The sequence below is a fragment of the Dama dama genome, chromosome 23, assembly GCF_033118175.1.
Source record: "Dama dama isolate Ldn47 chromosome 23, ASM3311817v1, whole genome shotgun sequence".
In the NCBI taxonomy this organism is placed as follows: domain Eukaryota; kingdom Metazoa; phylum Chordata; class Mammalia; order Artiodactyla; family Cervidae; genus Dama; species Dama dama.
Window position 1 is genome coordinate 2,954,202 of NC_083703.1, and position 20,529 is coordinate 2,974,730.

The window sequence follows — 20,529 nt, forward strand, 5'->3', positions numbered from 1 at the left end:
GCTGAACAATGAATAATGGTGTATAGGTATATATAGTCTGAACATCAAGGCCAAGCCTTTCTGTCCAGAGCTTGGCCAGTCTATAAGGAACTAACCTACGGAGGCAACTTGTTTCGTCACGGTTTTGAAAGGATGTACCTTGCTTTTATTTTGCATTTGTATCTGATCAGACTCTGGTGGTAGGAGGTATGTGTACAGGACTGGGCATTTGGGAGAGGTCTGTGAGATATGAGTTACTTTCCCCATCACAGCTAGGGAGTTTGGGAGAACCTGAGCTTGAACCCTCTCATTTCTCCATGTTGGACAGGATGTGGAGGGAAAGACAAAGGTTTCCCAGCCCTGGATTTGCCCCAAACTCATCATTTTCAAATGCACCATTATGCTTTCTAATGGGTCATTGAAAATCTGTTTTCTAAGTTTGTCCATTCTTCCCCTTAAAGATCTGTGTCTTTGTTCCACAAACTTTGGAGCATGGAGGGCTGCTCATTTGGTTGTTTCCTTTTCTCTACTCTCACCTTCCAAATTCAGAGCTCAGTTGTGGATGAATAGTTTAACTTGTTGCAACCTCATTTTCCTCATGTGTAATGTGAGGATTGTAGTATCTCCTGCTGCACAGAGTAGCTGGTACCATTCAAGAGCAAACGCACATGCCCTGCTCTGTGTGGTGCCTGACACGCAACACTCAATCAAGTATGTTTTAATTTTTATTGGAATATATTTGCTTTAAAATTTTGTGTTTTTTCTGCTGTACAGCAAAGTGAATCAACTTTATGTTTACATATGTTATTGTTGTTGTTCAGTCACCCAGTTGTGTCCAACTCTTTGCAACCCCATGGATTGCAGCACATCAGGCCTCCCTGTCCCTCACCATCTCTTGGAGTTTGCCCAAGTTCACGTTCATTGCATTGGTGACGCTGTCCAGCCATCTCGTCCTCTGAAACCCTCTTCTTCTGCCCTTGATCTTTCCCAGCATCAGGGGCTTTTCCAATGATTACCCCTCCTTTTTTGATTTCCTTCTCATTTAGGTCAGCACAGAGCTTTGAGTACAGTTCCCTGTGCTATATAGTAGGTTCTTAAACTATCTTTTTAAAGTGATGCATACATACTAAGTCACTTCAGTTGTGTTTGACTTTGTGACCCTGTGGACTGTAGCCCTCCAGGCTTCTCTGTCCATGGAATTCTCTAGGCAAGAATACTGGAATGGGTTGCCATGTCCTTCTTCAGGGATCTTCCCAACCCAGGGGTCAAACCCACATCTCTGGTGTCTGCTGCATTGGCAGGCAAGTTCTTTACCACTAGCATCACCTGGGAAAAGTGATGGTCTCCCAATAATTAGAGGGCCATGACCTTTATCAAGGTGGTCAGTATGTGTTGGATGGCAGTTTTATTCTCCAAATGGGAGGAGCTAGACCTTCCTTCCATTCCCTTTAATGTATATTTTGATTCTTATGCTTTAAAATTTGAAAAGGAAAAAAAAAATCAATTTTTTACCCTTTTAAAAAATGTAAGTATTTCAGAGAAAATATGTATAAAAATCAGCACTCTTTCTCTTTAAAGAAAATCAGTTTCCAAAGTGTTCTAAAGTTTTATTTCTACTTAAAAACCTTAATATATACACCCCCCACACCGATACACAGAATAAGTACACAAGTTTGATGCCCAGAAGGAGGAGTAATCTTATATTCGAAAGTCATAATTGCTAGACTGGGTATGTTGTTTGGGAAACAGGCTGAGGAACTGGAACAAGTAACTCCCTACACCACTCTGCCCTCTGCACCAGAAAACCCACGGCTAAAACAGGTAATAATAATAAAAAACCTTAGTAGTATATTGCGCTTTTCCCAACATCCTACACAAAAGCTCAGGTAGAACTTTCAGATTATGTAGAATCTGCAGTTTGCAGTTTCCAAAGTGGGGACAAGATGATACTGACGATGTTCATGAGGAAGGAGAGGGGAAGGTTTCTGAGGTGGGCAGTCAGCACCATTCACTGTGAGCAAGCTCCGTGAGAGAACGGGGAGAAACAGTGCTGCTCGGTAGATGGCGGATCCAAAGGGAGCCCCCTGGGGGCTGGCAGATGCCCTCTCAGGGAAGGCCGCTCAGTCGTGTCCGACTCTTTGCGACCCCATGAAAAGTTCATGAAACTCTCCAGGCCAGAACACTGGAGTGGACAGCCTTTCCCTTCACCTGAGGATCTTCCCAACCCAGGGGTCGAGTCCAGGTCTCCCACTTTGTGGGCAGATCCCTTACCAGCTGAACCACAAGGGAAGCCCTCTAAACTGTCACCTAAATATGCCCAGACACGTCCACTTTTCATTTCCAAAGAGCTTTTGTGAATTTCTCATTGACAGTGATTACTGCAGCCTTAAGTGTAAGAATATCACTTTTCCAAAGTGAGCCAATAAACCTAGTTTAAGCTATTGATCAGAGTATAACATTCACAAAGTAAAACTTGCAAATCTTGTGTCCAGCTGGATCAGTTTTTGCCAAATGAATGGTGTGATCAGCACCAGATCGAGAGAAACTGCTTTGCCAGCCCTTTCCTATGAGCTCCTGAGCGCTCCCTTCCAGCCCCCCTATACCTGCTCTTCTGACTTATAGATCTGTGGGTTGGTGTTGCCTCTCTTTGATCTAAGAAAGCTATTTTCTTTTTATTTTCAATGAAAACAAAAACCTAAAGCACTTTTATTACTGCTTTAGGACCTTCTTCAGCAATAACAAAAATGACTTATCCTGGGTTTAGATGGACCTTGATTAAGTCTTTATCTGTCCTAAAGTCTGGGAAATGAAGCAGGTAAATGCCCCCAAGAAGAAAACAGTTAAACAAAACTCTGGTAATTGAGCAAGGAAATATAATGCCTACAGGCTTTTATTGGCATAGCAAAGCAGAGTAGTAGAGTGCTGTTTCTGGAATGTGTTTTTCTCTAGTAGTTTTTCTCTCTTATCTTCCCTGACCCAATATTCCCATCTGTGGTACATTAGGATAATTTACTGTGGCTATTGGCATATCTCCAATCCTTCCTGAGAAAGTTTTATCCTATCAGTAAATACCTTCAAATGATGTTTACCTGCAATGACTGTTTAAATGGGCCAGGAACATTTTGCTTTTTTTATATCAAGCTTTGTTATCTATGGTTACGTGTTTCTTATCAGGATCATTTCATTTTATCATGAACAAGGAGTGCCGGTAGAAAATGGAATGGGATTGTGAATTGTTAACTAACACTCTGGGTCTCCACCTAAATGACAGATCTTTTGTAACTGAAGACCTTTGTTTTCCTGTTACTGGAGCTAATAGAAGGTCTATTCAGCCTTTCTGGATCCTATCATAAATTCCACCTGCTCAGAGAGATTTCATAATGCTCCCCTTGCCCCATCTATTCCTTATCAGACCCCACAATCAGAGGCAATGCCCCTATATTGCACTAAGGAAAGGATCTAGGACATGTTTCTGAGATCTACACAGGAGACCCTAAGGATGCCATGGATTTCTGTAATTAAAAAAAAAAGTAAATGAAATAGAATATAAAGAAAGCTAGACTCTTGGAGAATTCTTCAGGTTCCCCTCTGACCACTTTGTGCTCTGAGATTTGATTTTATTATTTTCTTCACATGTTATTTTCAATTTGGGGAAATTTTTATTTTCGTTTTGTTCTGAAAAATGCTTAGGTATATGCTGAAATATAATTGATGTTGACTAAATCTATATGCATTTATCAAGAAACAGAATTATTATCAGTGAGAAACATTATTATATAAAATTTTGAAAAATTTAGTGTTAAAGGGCAATTAAAAGCATCCTACATATGGTTTTCATCTCAAGGACTCTTTTTTTTTTTTCTTCTTAATTCCAAATGTGTGTGTGTGTGTGTGAAGTCACTTTAGTCATGTCTGACTCTTTGCGATCCTGTGGACTGTAGCTTGGCAGGCTCCTCTGTCCATGGGATTCTCCAGACAAGAATACTGGAGCGGATTGCCATTTCCTCCTCCAAGGGATCTTCCTGATCGGGATTGAACCTGTGTCTCTTATGTCTCCTTCATTGGCAGGCAGGTTCTTTACCACTAGCACCACCTGGGAAGCCCAATTCCAAGTATGCTTTTATTTGTTTACTGTTATTTTTAAATTGGAATATAAGTGCTTTACAACGTTGTGTTTTTGCTATATAATGATGTGAATCAGATACACATATATCCTCGAGCAAGAACTTTTTTAGTTCACAATATTTGCTCATTTTTTTTTTTTTCTTCAAGGTGAAGTTTTATAAACAAGTTCAGGGAGAACAAATTAGTTAGCAAAGCACTTTTACCTAAACTAGTCATGGTGGCTATTAATATATAACATTGATACATAGATTAAGAAAATCTGTTTTCAGCAAAAAATCTTTTTTGCTGTTAAAAATCAATTTTTCTTTGAAACTTGTTTATAAAATAGGTAAAGGAAAGTTAATTTGATTCATTTTGTAGGAGAGGCCAAATAAGCTGAGAAAGAAAGACCCCAGAGCCAGTCAGCAAGTGGTCCAGTAGGTTAAAAAATTATGATTGCCAGGATTCTTTGTCAGGCGTGCTGTTTGGTTGAATGTCACTTAGCATCCATCCCCTCATCCTCTTTGTGGGACTTTTTATAATACAGAGTCTGGGAATCTAAAGCCATATCTACTAGACTTCCTGGAAGCATCTACTATTCTGGCTATAAATTTAGCCCCACTAGTATGAGATGCACTTATATGGGATGTGGAAGGCTGATCTATGAAGGAGGCCACTTCTCTGCCGTCTTTGAGTTGTTTCTGCAGACACGTGGGTGGTTGCAGGAAGAAGTGTTGTCTTCTGGAGTCCTTTCCCTGTGTGTGATCGGAGAGAGGTGGTGGCCATCGTGGTTGCTCCCTGTTCTCGGATTACTCTTCCTTTGTCTTCAGCTAAGCTGCTGTGTGTGTGACTTCAGGAGTTTCGTCTTGATTTCTCACCTTTCTGAATGGAGTGGAGGCAGCAGTTCCACTCCAGTGTCAGTGTATCACATTCTGGGGTCATTCACAGAGGCCCAACCTGAAGCCTACTTCTCCGGGTCCTTTTAATGATGCCATCAAATGCCTGTGATTAAACTCCTTTGTGTACAAAGCTTCCAGAGAGGTTTCTGTTTCCTTCATTAATACCTGCCCAACATGACCTTTTACAGTTCTAGGATTCCAGGACTTTTAAGTGCCGACAGAAGCAGAAGATATTAAGAAGAGGTGGCAAGAATACACAGAAGAACTGTACAAAAAAGATCTTCACAACCCAGATAGTCACAATGGTGTGATCACTGACCTAGAGCCAGACATCCTGGAATGTGAAGTCAAGTGGGCCTTGGAAAGCATCACTATGAACAAAGCTAGTGGATGTGATGGAATTCCAGTTGAGCTATTTCAAATCCTGAAAGATGATGCTGTGAAAGTGCTGCACTCAATATGCCAGCAAATTTGGAAAACTCAGCAGTGGCCACAGGACTGGAAAAGGTCTGTTTTCATTCCAGTCCCTAAGAAAGGCAATGTCAAAGAATGCTCAAACTACCACACAATTGCACTCATCTCACACGCTAGTAAAGTAATGCTCAAAATTCTCCAAGCCAGGCTTCAGCAATACGTGAACCGAGAACTTCCAGATGTTCAAACTGGTTTTAGAAAAGGCCGAGGAACCAGAGATCAAATTGCCAACATCTGCTGGATCATCGAAAAAGCAAGGGAGTTCCAGAAAACATCTATTTCTGCTTTATTGACTACGTGAAAGACTTTGACTGTGTGGATCACAATAAACTGTGGAAAATTCTTAAAGAGATGGGAATCCCAGACCACCTGGCCCACCTCTTGAGAAACCTGTATGCAGGTCAGGAAGCAACAGTTAGAACTGGACATGGAACAACAGACTGGTTCCAAATAGGAAAAGGAGTACATCAAGGCTGCATATTGTCACCCTGCTTATTTAACTTATATGCAGAGTACATCATGAGAAACACTGGGCTGGAAGAAGCACAAGCTAGAATCAAGATTGCCTGGAGAAACATCAATAACCTCAGATATGCAGATGATACCACACTTACGGCAGAGAGTGAAGAGGAACTAAAAAGCCTCTTGATGAAAGTGAAAGGAGAGTGAAAAAGTTGGCTTAAAGCTTAACATTCAGAAAACTAAGATCATGGCATCTGGTCCCATCACCTCGTGGGAAATAGATGGGGAGACAGTGGAAACAGTGTCAGACTTTATTTTTTGGGGCTCCAAAATCACTGTGGATGGTGACTGCAGCCATGGAATTAAAAGATGCTTACTCCTTGGAAGGAAAGTGATGACCAACCTAGATAGCATACTAAAAAGCAGAGACATTGCTTTGCAAACAAAGGTCCATCTGGTCAAGGCTATGGTTTTTCCAGTGGTCATGTATGGATGTGAGAGTTGGACTGTGAAGAAAGCTGAGTGTCGAAGATTTGATGCTTTTGAACTGTGGTGTTGGAGAAGACTCTTGAGAGTCCCTTGGACCACAAGGAGATCCAACCAGTCCATCCTAAAGGAGATCAGTCCTGGGTGTTCATTGGAGGGACTGATGCTGAAGCTGAAACTCCAGTACTTTGGCCACCTCATGGGAAGAGTTGACTCATTAGAAAAGACCCTGATGCTGCGAGGGATTGGGGGCAGGAGGAGAAGGGGACGACAGAGGATGAGATGGCTGGATGGCATCACCGACCTGATGGGCATGAGTTTGAGTAAATTCCGGGAGTTGGTGATGGACAGGGAGGCCTGGCATGCTGCGATTCATGGGGTCACAAAGAGTCGGACATGGCTGAGCGACTGAACTGAACTGAACTGATGCAATAACCATCCACACAGCCTGTGTAATTTTCTCCTTCAATATTACATGTGAGCATAATGAGTTTTGCTAGGATACTGCCTCTTGGGTTCAGTGTTGAGAATGAGTCCTAATAACAGGCCCTGGTATTTATAAACCATGGAAATGGCAACCCACTCCAGTATTCTTGCCTGGAGAACCCCATGGACGGGAGGAGTCTGGTAGGCTACAGTCCATGGGGTCACAAAGGGCTGGACACGACTTCACTTTCACTTTCATCATTTATTTATGCATGCTAAGTTGTCTCAGTCATGTCCGACTCTTTGTGACCCCATGGACTGTAGCCTGCCAGGCTCCTCTGTCCTTGGGATTCCCGAGGCAAGAATACTGGAGTGGGCAGCCATTTCTTTCTCCAGGGGATCTTCCTGGCCCAGGGTTTGAACCCACGTTTCTCATGTCTGCTGCGTTGGTGGTGGATTCTTTACCATTGGGCCATTGGGGAGGCCATGATTTATTTATAGTCATGCCCATTCAGTCATCGAGACCACCTGGAGTGGTAGGGAAGGATCAAGTGTTACTATTCTCATTTTACATCAATGTCAGCTGGGGCTAGTGGGTGGTGAGTTGCTCAAGTTGCCCACAACTAGTTAGAAGCAAAGTCAGGTCTTTAGGTTAAATTCTGGGCCTCTTCCAGTCTCTGGAGAAGGAAATGACAACCCACTCTGGTATTCTAAACTGGAAAATCCCATGGACAGATGAGTGTGGCCGGCTTACAGTACATGGGGTCACAAAGAGTCAGACACGACTCAGTGACTTCACTTTCTACTCTACGGTGGCAAACAGGTTCCAAGCAGGAACCTTTGGGTAATGAAAGGCTTTTAATAGAATTCAAATGAATACAAGTTGAAAGTGCTTCCCTGACTTTTCCAAAGAATCCCCCTGATTTTAGGATTCATCTCAGCCTCATTTGTGAGTGTCATCCCTCTTTGCTAGTGTCTTCATAAACAGCTGCAATATTTTTATGATGTATGTACAAAGTCCATTTTTGTTATACAACATAGGACTTGGAAATGTAGGAAAACTTCATTGCTGCTTTGAGGCACAAAGACAGCCTAGTCTTCAAATGTACTACATTAGTTAGTCATTATAAAATATGCTTATGGAAATATATTTAAGAATGGTGTTTAAAGCAAAGGTCATTTTTTCATTACCTAATAAGTGACACTTTTGTATCTAACAAGGTTCGTTACATGTGCTTTTCCATCTTTTTCTCTTCCGAACATACTTGCAAATGTTGTCTTTTGTTGGATTCCCTTAAGACTGATCCCACGGCTTCCTATAAGATATTTTTGATCTTGGAAGATGGAAGATAAGATGGGCATGGGGGAAGTGTAGAAGTTGCCCCTTGACCCCAGGCAAGAGGCAGAATGACTTGGAATTCAAGGTGGTGTCAATTGAGAGGTCAGATATAAGCCAGGACAGGAAGCTGCCTCCAGGGAGGTGGTGATACCTTAAGTGGACCAGGGCTTCTGTGTTATTCATCTTCTTTCCCTGGGACAAAGCAGAGGCTTGGCACTGACCTGGAGCTCAGGGGATGTTTGTAGAATACAGGAATCATCTAGTGTGTGTCACCCTCACAGTGGGTTCATGGGAATGGAGGCAGGCAGTCTTAGGGAGACTTGCAGGGCAGTCACGCTCCCAAGACCCCTTCATGCCATGTCGCATGTAGTGCTGGGTCCATCCTTCCATTCCCTCTGAAATCTCCTGGAGTCCTAGGTACTCTGTGGCCTTCTTAACTTTGGTTTCTCCATGTGAGTTCCAGAAGCAAAACGTTTACTGTCAACACGTAGATTGCTGTCACAGGCACACATTTCCTTAAGGTTGAGTGTGCACTCAATTGTGATTCAATATTGGTTGAAAATTATGATGCTTAATGTATTTACATCTCTTATTCTGGATGTTACCAGTGGCTTCTGTTTTCTGAAGAAGATACACATTTACCCAGATTTTGCAAGGAAAATTCCCCTTAAAGAAACTCAGAAGTGTTGGGAGTGATGAACAAAAGACTGATGGTTGTGAAAACATCCTCTCTATCAGGATAATGATTCACAAGGAGAAAAACAAATATGTGAGTCTTATTGCCAAAATGAGAAAAATATCAAGTAAAATATATATAGTTTTAAAATATTATTTATACTAAAAATTCCACCTACACTGTTTCTTCTGTACAGAGGGAATGGAAGTTACCAGGACAATATTATTGATGTATGCCCTTCCCCACTCCTAGTTCAAGGTACTTGGATCATCTCCATGGTCCTGCCTTCTCTTCTGTTCCTGGGGAAGCAGCGTACCTTCTCCGTGTCCAGGGGCCCATGCCTGCTGGTTTCTCTGGATCCTGGATTCATAATTATCCTCCCCTTTGACAGTGTCTGTGAAAGAGTCTTCTCTGCTGACAGCTCTTCTAAGAACATGGAAATACACCTTATAGTCCTACAAACGCCAGGGTAGGCTCCAGCAGAGTCCTCTGCCCACCTTCCTCTGCAGTTGCCACCCTCCCCCTCATCCCTTCCTCTGCAGGGAGATGCCACTCCCCCCTACCCTCTCCTCTCCTCCCACCTGCCCTCCAGAGCCTTGTTCTGCCTCTGCCACTGCTTTGAAGTTTCTCTCGCCAATCCTATTGGCAGCTGATATTTTGCCAGCTGATATTTTTCAGAATCGACCTTGCTTCTTTTTCTGCAGTTTCTTTCCATCCACCCTTTTGTTCAGAGTTCCTACTTTAAATGTGTATTGATGCCTCTTATAAGCTGGACATTTTGCTAGTGTTGTGGATTGATGATGATAAATGATTTGGTTCCCACCTTCATGGAGTTGATATTCTGCTAGGGGAGATAGATGCTCAGCAAATAGAGGTAAAGGATGTCACTCTAATTGTGCGAAGTACTACAGAAAATAGTGCAAAAATACAAGTGAGTGTAATAAGCTTGGAAGGAGTCCTTAGAGAAATTCTGTGTAGGGAAAGACCTGAGTTATAAGTAGTTCTTCAGCTAACAAGAGGATGGGAAGTGTGTGAGGTTGAAGGACCAGCACTGGTGAGCATCCCAAGGACGGAAGGCACAGGGGACTTTGAAGGACAGAGAAGAATAAGCAAATAGGAAGCTCAGTGGCTCAGATAATGAGGAGAGAGGGCAAGGGGTTGCATATATGCTGCTTAGGCTGTTGCAGGATTTTATCGTGAAGGCAATGTGAAGCCACTAAGTTGTGTTTCTCAACCTCAGCACTATTGACATTTGAGGCCAGATGATTATTTGTTAAAGAGGTTGGCCTGTGCACTGTAGGATGTTCAGCAGCATCCCTGGCATCTAGCTACTGGACGCCAGTAAAGAACTGCCCGTGTAACAACCAAGATTGTTTCTGGGCATGGCCAGCATTTCCCTGGAGAGCAAAACTGCCCCGGTTCAGAATCCTTGATTAAAATATAAACCACTGATTTAAATCTTAACTGATTAAGTGTTGAGCCAGGACGATCCTGATACTTCAGTGGTTAAAACTCTGTGCTGCCATTGCAGGACCAGGTTTGATCCCTGGTTGGGGAACCAAGATCCCACATGCTGCATGGCATGGGCAGGGAGAGGGAGAGACAGAGAGAGAGAAAGGGAAAAAGGACATTATCATATACAAAAAGTATTGGGCCACTACCTATGCATGCACATGCACATGGCTAGTAGGCATGTGAAAAGATGTTCATCATTTGTCGTTAGTCATCTGGGAATTGCATTAATATGATAAAACCACAGTGAGATGCCGCCTTACAGCCACCAGACCTATATCTATATCTTCCTGAAATGATTGGTTTACTCATCTGATGCCCCCACTGAACAATGAGCACTTTGGGTGATGCTGGATCGGAACGTTCATTTGAATCCCTGGTATAGACCTGCAGTGCCCTGTATGGTATTTGAAGGAGCTTTCAACTGTGTTGTATTTCGTTAAAAGAGGTTTTTATACTTGTCAGTAAACCGCAGTTATTTTAATGGCGCTGCTCTCCACTGTTTGCCTGCTCCATCCTGGACTTTCTCCCCTCCTCCTCTTTCCTGTTCTTCGGGAAATTTCAGACTAGACAGACCCCGTGTCTCATGCATGCTGTTGCACCTAGAAGGTTTACTTCACTGATCCTAGTCTCATGCTCAGGCATCTAAGACCACCTTTGCTGTGTGTGTGTGTGTGTGTGTGTGTGCGTGCGTGTATATCTCATAGGGCTGCACTGCTGACCTTTGTTGGGCGTCACATCTGATCTTCTGTGACCCTAGGGATTCTTTTTCCCTCACACGACTCTTTCCCCATCATAGATGTATTCTCCATCTTTGGCTCTGCTGCTTGTCTGAGGCGAGTCTAGGGTAATCCCTATAGAGCTCAGCTGGTTCTTTTCCCTTGCTGACTCCGAAACATTGATTAGCTGAGGAGCACACATCTCTTGCCACTTGTGTTTTCGTTCAATAGCACGAGGACATGGACTCACCGTGTAGTCAGGACCGCGGTCAGCCTCGGGCGGTGGGTGGGCTCCCTGACAGTGTGGGCTGAGGGGCTGTGGGCTGGCCCTCGACAAAAGGCGAAATGGGTTACAGCTTATATCAGTTTTCTGAGGTGTCCATAACGTAGCATGGACTGAGAGGCTTATGCTACAGAAATGCATTTTCTCATTGTTTTGGAGGCTACAGGTCTGAGATGAGGTGTTGACAGAGTTGGCTCCTCCTGAGAACCCTGAGGGAAGGACTTCTTGCCTCTCTTTCTCAGCTTGTAGGTGGCTGACTCCTCCCTGTGTTTCATGTCATTTTCCCTCTGTATGCGTCTGTGTCCAAATTTCTTTTTTTTTGGAAGGACGCCAATCCTATAGAATTGGGGCCCACCTTTAATAAATTCTTTTCACTGAATCACCTTTGTGAAGATTGTCTCTAGATAAGGTTGCACTCTGAAGCACTGCATAGCACTGGAACATATGAACTTGGAGAGGGACAATTCAGTTCATTATGCACCTGGTCTGGTAAAGGAGCGCTCAGAGGGCAGCAGTGTATTGGTTCTATTCAGATACTTGAAGAATTGACTCTTGGAGAAGCAATTAGATTTTGGACTGCTGCTGCTGGCACTTCAGTCCTGTCTGACTCTGTGTGACCCCATAGATGGCAGCCCACCAGGCTCCCCCGTCCCTGGGATTCTCCAGGCAAGAACACTGGAGTGGATTTTGGACTACTTAGATGTTAAAACCAAATGGTAGCTGCATATATAGAAAAAAGTACTGAAACTTTCCAGCTAGACTTATCTGACCAAGTTGACTTATGAGGAAAATTTCCCTACTAAGGAGAATACTTACTGTGAGCTGCACTGCCCAGAATAAAATAAGTCACACTGGAAATTTAAAATTTTCTAGTGCCATATTAAACCAAGTAAAAAGAAACAGGTGAAATTTATTTTAGCAATATACTTTATTTAACCCAATATATTGATTTTCATGGGCTTCCCTGGCAGCTCAGACAGTAAAGAATCTGGCTGTAATGCAGGAGACCCGCGTTCAATCCCTGGGTTGGGAAGATCCCCTGGACAAGGGAATGGCAACCCACTCCAGTATTCTTGCCTGGAGAGGAGACTGGCAGTCTGTGGGGTCACAAAGAGTCTGACATGACTGAGCGACTAATGCTTTCCCACTTTCATTGATTTAAATGTATAATCAATACAGTAACACATCTTAGCCAAACTTGTCACATTTCAAATGCTCTCTGGTCTCAGGTGAGCCCATATTCAGCAACGTAGGTAGAGAGCATCCCTTCTCAGTTAGGACCAAATCATCTCCAAAGAAATGAAAAATGGTTCTTGAGGGATAAAAAACTTAACTCTTTTTATTTTATATAAAGCACAGTATACACACAACATGCTAAACAGATATTCAGAACATCTGTGATATTAACATTTCATGGAGGATGATTAGAAAACTAGATGTCAAAAAAAAGCTCTTCAGCAGGTCAATAATGAAATAGCACTGGGTGGCAGTGGTGTAGTATGTCCTAAAGGTTTAATCCCAGCACCACCCTTACTAGCTTAGCTAGGCTTCCTTGGACAAGTTAGTTAAGTCTTAGTCTATTTATCTGTAAAATGGGGGTAATAATAGTGAATACCTCTTAGAATTTTATAAATACCAAAAGAGAAAATCCATTTAAACTGCAGCTCAGACAAAAATGTTTAGGATGTATCTGTTATTATTTGGTCAGGGAGTTTTGTAAAGAACATTCTGGTGTCAGGAGGGAGTTTGGACTGTTTCGTCACTGCTTGCCAGTTTCTTCAGGACATTTTATTTATTTGTTATTAAAGTATAGCTGATTTATGATGTTAGCTTCAGGTGTAGAGCATACTGATTCAGTATTGCTATAGATCATACCCTAGGATATATATTTTATTTTACAGTTATTCATTTTCACATTTCATCATTTTAGTGAGATATAATTGTCGTATAACATTGTATTAGCGTATATTATTGATTTACATCAGTACTTGTTGTTTAGTCGCTAAGTCATGCCTGACTCTTTTGTGACCACGTGGCCTGTAGCCCACCAGGCTGCTCTGTCCATGGGATTTTCCAGGAAAGAGTACTGGAGTGGGTTGCCGTTTCCTTCTCTAGGAGATCTTCCCAAACCAGGGATTGAACCCATGTCTCCTGCTTTGGGAGGTGGATTCTTTACCACTGAGCCACTTGAGAAGCCCTGTATCAGCACATTGATGGACAAATCATGAGCAAATAAAGATGTCATAGGATTTTGTTGATTTTAATATTGATTCCAGTGACTTTTTCTTGCTGTACTATCTTTAATTTTTTTTTTTTTTTCCCATATTGAGGTTTTATGGAGGCCTTTTACTTTCTTCCTTGACTGTCTTCCATTTGACCTAAAATCTTTTTTGGGAACTCAGGTAAATAGCAAAACAGTAGCTTCTTATATCATTATAGTACATTTCACTTTTGAGGCGATAGGGTTGAGAGTGAAATGGTTTCTATGAAGGAAAGAGAGGTGCATAGAAGTTTACTGTACGTTATCCACAATTACTAACTTAAGACAGTGTGTTTATTAATGTTCTTCTTTTCAAGGAGGCAGTTTATTGGAAAAAACACCTTATAACTTTAAATAAGCAAATTAAAGTTGAATTCCTAGATATAAGCCATTTACTTACAAGAAACAGGGACGTCTACATTTTAAGCGCACTGGTATTTCTTGGCATTTGCATCATTGTATTCCTGACATCACTGAAAACTTAAGTTGAAATGCAGATTCTCAAACTCTATTCCAGTTCGAGAATATCTCCTAAATGAGAAACTTCAGAGAAAGGGCTCAGGAGTCTGTGTTTTAACAAGTCCCCCCTGTAAATCTGATGCACCAAAAAATTGAAAACCACTGTCCTATGGAATAGACATATTATAGATACTGATGGAGAGAGAAAGAATAAAAACTAGACCATATGAGAGTTATCTCCATTATTCTGCAGTGAAATGCTGCAGTTGCCTTGGAAATGAAGGATGGCCATGTATTTCAAACTTCAAACTAGAGCAGATATTCTGACAATTAAGGATATTTGATCTTTTCGTCTGGTGTCTCTATTTCTGCTTTGCCAATAAGATCATCTATACCATTTCTTCTAGATTCCATGTAGATTCTTCTAATGTATATATGCATTAATATACAGTATTTGTTTTTCTCTTTCTGACTTCCTTCACTCTGTATGACACTCTCCCGGTTCATCCACATCTCTACAAATGACACGACTTCATTCTATTTCATGGCTGAGTAATATTCCATTGTATATATGTACCACAACTTCTTTATCCGTTCCTCTGTTGCTAGACATTTAGGTTGTCTTCCCAAATGTCTAGGTTGCTTCCTAAATGTTTATAGACATTTAGGTTGCTTCCTAAATTGGCTGTTGTAAATAGTGATGTTATGAACATTGGGATGCATGTGTCTTTTTGAATTTATGCTTTTCTCTGGGTATAAGCCCAGTAATGGGATCACTGGGTCATATGATAGTTCTGTTTTTAATTTTTAAAGGAACTTCCATACTGTTTTCCATAGTGGCTGTATCAATTTATACTCCCACCAACAGTGCAGGAGGGTTCCATTTTCTCCATACTCTCTCCAGCACATATTGTTTGTAGACATTTTGATGATGGCCATTCTGATCAGGGTAAGGTGATATCTTATTTTAGTTTTGGTTTCCATTTCTCTAACAATGAGCAGTGTTGAGCATCTTTTCATGTGTTCATTGGCCATCTATATGTCTTCTCTGGAGAAATGGCTCCACATTCCATGGCACAGGGAACTCTTTAATGTATTGTGTTGACCTGAATGGGAAGGGAATCCAGAGGGGAGGGTTATATGTATGCATTGACTTCCCAGGTGCCTCAGTGGTAAAGAATCTGTCTGCAATGCAGAAGATGCTGGAGAAGTAGGTTTGATCCCTTGGTCGGGAAGATCCCTTGTAGGAGGAAATGGCAATCCACTCCAGTATTCTTGCCTGGAAAATTCCACGGGCAGAGGAGCCTAAAGGGCTGCAGTCCATGAGGTTGCAGAGTCAGACATGAGCGAGCAGCTGAGCACATATGTATGTCCATGTGGCTGATTCATCTTGCTGCACAGTAGAAACTAACACAGCATTCTAAAGCAACTGTGCGCCAATAAAAGTTAATTTAAGAAAGGAGTACTTGAGGTTTGGGTTGAGTGGCTACCTCAGTGGGGGGAGAAAAATAGACACTTGGTGCTATGTGGGAGGTGGGAAAAAAGCAGGTGGAATTTAAAATGGATATTCATGTATTTCTGGGTTAGATCCTGCTTTGCATGGCAAGAATGCCAAGTCCCAGCTGATCTTGTAATGTTAGAGGTGATTATGGAGGAAGTTGGCAGGGAGCCGAGATAAATGATCATCTAGAAGAAGAACTGTGGCAGGAAGAGTGGGGTCAAAAATTATTGAACAAAGGAACTTTAATTTTGGAGGAGGAGAAGGAATAAGCTAGAAATAGCAGTATCAGAAGCACTGAGGCAGCCTAACGCAATGTTCCAGCATACAAATTTGAGCAGTTTTATTTTGCTAACTTTAAGTATTGGATTGTCTGGGATCCTGGCAGTGAACTGTCACCAAGATTTTGATTAGACTCTTATCAAATACTCTTGTCAGACACTATGATAAGAAAAGGAACTGGCATGAGAATGACAAGTTACATCTACAGGTTAATTGCAAATTTACCTGGAAATGGGGTTGTGTGTTCTGTGAAGCCTGATGGAAACTTTTATTTTGCCCAACTCTGAAAGAGTAGGTGATATAATGGAACTGAAAATGTTGCTATGATTTATTGGAAATATTGTTCTGAACTTTTATGCGTGTAATCTCATAGGAGAAGCCTAAAATGTTTTAAAAATTATTCTTCCATTATAATGTCATGCCCTCCTCCAGGGAATCTTCCCAACCCAGGGATTGAACCCAAGTCTCCTGCATTGCGGGCAGATTCTTTACCCTCGAGCCACCAGGGAAGCCCTCATTATAACATAAAATTTGTTTCCATATGTCTTTTTTTTTACATTTAGAAATAATTTTGGAATTTTAAAATTCCAGCTGAAGTTCTATGCAGCAGCACAAGCCTTGTAAAGGATATTTTCAGACTGTGCGTTAAGCATGAATCTTAAGAATATCAGGATAAAACATAATGGCAGTTCCTCAGAAAGTTAAATATAGAACTATCATATGATCCAGTTATTCCATTTCTGAGTATATATGGAAAAGAGTTAAAAGCAGGGATGCAAACAGTTATTTGTATTCCATTTTCATAGCAGCATAGTTCACAACAAGAGAAGGTTGGAAACAACCCAAATGTCCATCGATGGATGGGTGAATAAAAATGATATATACATATAATTGAATACTATTCAGTCTTAAAAAGGACAGCATTTTTACACCTACTGTGACATGGATGAAGCTTGAGCACATTATACTGAATGAAATCGACCAGATACAAAAGGAAAAATACTTCTTTGATTCTACTTACGTGTGCGTGTTAGTTGCTTAGTTGTGTCCAACTCTCTGCAACCCCATAGACTGTAGCCCACTAGTCTACTTATATGAGTTATCAAAGAGTAGTCTGATTCATAGATACAGAAATGGTGATTGTCAGGGCCTGGGGCAAGGAGGGAATGGTGAGTTAGTGTTTATTGAGTGTGGAGTTTGAGTTTGGGAAGATGAAAAAGTTCTGGCGATGGGTGGTGGTCATGGTTGCATAGCAGTGTGAAAGTACATTAAGTACTTTGCTTAACAAACTTAATGAACTTTACACTTAAAAGTGGTGAATTTTATATTATATATATGTATATATTTACCCCAATAAAAAGAATACTGTGATAATCATTTAATATTTTAATAATTAAACTTTTAAAAGTTACTACAATAATCTACTACAATAATAATAAATATTTTTACGTGCCAAGAATTGGTCAAGGTGCTTTACCCTATTTAATTCTAACAAAAAAACTCTGAGGGAGGTATGATTATTATCTTATTATTTCCCCAGTTATTGTTGTGTAAACTGAGGCATGGGTGGGGGGCGGGGAAACAGGCAGTGGTTTGAGCCCGAGGGGTTGGCCTCCAGTTACGAGTTGACCTGACTCTGAGTAAAGCTCACCATGTGCACAAAGCCTTAGATCCACTTTACCCATCAGGAAGATAACCCCAAATTCCAAAATTATCTCTGCAAGTTCTAAATTTATTACAGATCTTTTTGATCAAGAGGATATGACATACCACAGTTATAATGTGTATGAAAAAATTGAAATAAGCTGGTTATTTATGTCTCTTTAAAAAAAAATGCAATCCCTGCAAAGACCTCAGTGTTTCAGTATAAAAATCCATATCCAGTGACATGTGTTTTTTTGTGCAGATGGTATGCCTCTCTGAAAATTGCCAAAAGAAAAGAACACATATTTTAGAAATGTTAAATATTGTAATTACAATGCAGGCAGTTTTTGCTTTGTAATATGCATGCTTTAAACTCAGAAGACTGTCTATGATGTTTTATTGTGTGAAATTTAAATTTGAAACAATTTTGTGTATAGCTTTCTGAATATGTAGAAGATGGCCTTATTTACTGTTACCTTGGAAATAGCAATACCTAAATGCTGTGTTAACTCTTTTTGGTACAATTAAGATCATTTTATAGAGCAAATGTAATTTAAAATAATATCCTCAAGCATGGATTTTAATTAATTTTAATCATATAAAGTATGTAATGTTTAGTGTTATATTTGGAAAACTAAATATAGCTTTTTAATAGAAACCATGCCAGTGCCTTTAAAAACGTACCTCAATTCAATAAACACACGCATCACTGACCTTTTCCTTTTTAAATAATATCTGAATTATGAGTAGAGCATCTCCAGTTATGTAATTAATAATCCTACGATGTTAAAGGTACCATGTTTAGTTTTTTGAGTTTTACTAATAATTGATGATCTTGGAGAAACTCTTAATTATTAACTTGTTAAGTCATTCCCAGGTAAGACTTGACTTTCTACTGTGGCACATGTTGACATACACGTGTTTTCTTACACTTCTAGGACTCCACTATTGTCACTCCGATTATTTTGAGGACTGACCCTCAGGGATTTTTCTTTTACTGGACAGACCAAAACAAGGTAAGAAGTAAAATGTGTCTCTTTACATTTTCCAGTGAGTTGTTGATTTGCGAAGTATTCAGGTTTCTATTTGTTTCATGGATAACTCTTTGTAATTTATTTAAAGATTCTACTTAAAAAGAATGCCTAAAATGGAAATGTCTGGAGAGTTTCCAAGGACTGTAGCCTGAAGTATTAGATGTGCTAAATCCTAGAACATTTGGCACTTTTCAGGACAAAAGCATGGAACAGTGAATTGCATTTGTTGTAGAGGGAAGTTAGCTGGTATTACTGCTGTAAGTCTCCCCCCGGCTCTATCCATAGGAAATGAAGAAAACGGATGAGAAAGCCCCTGTGACCCCATGACTGTAACTGTGACTTTCCCTTTCTCTTCCTTCTGCCCTTTGTTGCTTATTAGGGTTCTCCCAGCCTTAGTAGGAATTTGGCCTTGATAATTGGTTCACATTAGAAAATCAGGAATAAAATTCCTTTAGACTATATCTTCCCATTTTCAGGAATTTTTTCCCTATTTTAGCTTTCTGTCCACCATATCATAAATTTAGAATCTCATTTATTATGGAACCAATTGAGCTGATACCATATTGCATTATTAAAAAGTAGAATGTCTCCAGATCATAAAATTTATTTGGAATTTAACAGGCAATTAGACCAGAATATTCATAGAAAGTGGTTATTACTTCAATAGACAATGCTATGGTTCTGCACTCGAACCTCCAAGGCTACCAACCACAGAATATTTTGGTCCTGTAAGCTCTGATATTTGGAAAGATGGTCAGGTTTTATTGAGAGTGCCAAAGTGATACTGAAATGATAAAATACCTGGACCAAATTGAGAAGCACTATTAACCTTTTCACATCCTGGTGTTACTCCTCTATATCCAGGGTTACTGGCTATCAGCCTAGCTTTCTGCCTTTGGGGGTGACCCCGGCTTCATCAGTGAGTAATGGTACAGAGACTGCTCTGTACAGAGGCTTGTTTGGGGCCCGGGTGGAGTCTGGGGGAAATTCTTGGGCTGGAAAGTAATATATGGCCCCCAGGGTCAGTGCTGGATGTGTCTCTTTAGCACATCTTCCAAAGGACAGATTTTACCTTTGTTGTCCTGGAGTTGCTTTCTGGTTATGGATGCCCCATAGTCACCTCTGGCAGCAGACACGGGGCCACAGACATAGACCCCAAGCTAATGTCAAAAATCGTGCTTGGGTAAGATTTCATACTAGCTGTTCATGTTTGTTACTGGGTGTGTTAATCACTTTGACTTTGACATTCTGTTTGGTTTCCTGCTGTTATGTATAAAACAATGGCTTGAAAGGGTTTTTTTGTTTTTTTTTTTCCCTCCTAAAGGCTATTTTTAGAACTGTTGAAGCTATATTCATGAAAGATACGTTTATAATGCCTAGAGCATTTTTAAAGTTGGATATTTGTACAAGAGACTGGACTGTCAGTTTGATTTTTCAGCTTGTAAATCAAGCTTCTATAAAAGCAGCAGAAGATATTTTGGGGATTTTAAATAATTCATAGCAACTCAGTTAAGCTCCTCTTTAAAACCAATCATAAATATTTCTTTGCTTGAGAAAGAGAAGGTGTTTAGGACCAGAGGCTCTTTGATGTACATATCTTGTTCCATGAACCCAGTATTTTGACTCATGCTTATTTTCAAATGTAGGAAAAAAAAAACTCAGTTTTTGAATACAGATCATTTTCTCTTGGTTGTAATGCAGTTTATGACCAGATGAAACAGATGTTGTGGTAGCAATACTTCTGTCTTTTTATTACTTTCTTTTGATGAGTATCAATCTTTCAGTTCTAGCCAAGAGATGGTAGTTTCATTTTTCACTTTCTAAGTCAACCATCTGTCATATATCAGAGTTTGGAGGTTTGTTTTTTTAATGATCATATATTAATATCTAAAAGATGAGGTAATTTAAGAAAACAATGAAACTTTACATGATTCCCAAGTTTGTAATCTTTGTCTGGCTTTAAGCCCGGTTCTAGAGCCAGAGAGAGTGATGA

The 20,529-nt window shown here is 40.6% G+C and overlaps 1 protein-coding gene across 2 annotated transcripts in view; it reads left to right on the forward strand.

Annotated features, from left to right (window-relative positions):
• Positions 1-20,529, forward strand: part of PLCB1 (phospholipase C beta 1) — an 827,705-nt gene that overhangs the window by 5,689 nt on the left and 801,487 nt on the right. For both annotated transcript variants that reach the window (XM_061125923.1, XM_061125924.1), the window contains exon 2: positions 18,441-18,518. In XM_061125923.1, coding sequence (XP_060981906.1) covers positions 18,441-18,518 — 78 coding nt within the window. The remainder of the gene's footprint in view (positions 1-18,440; positions 18,519-20,529) is intronic.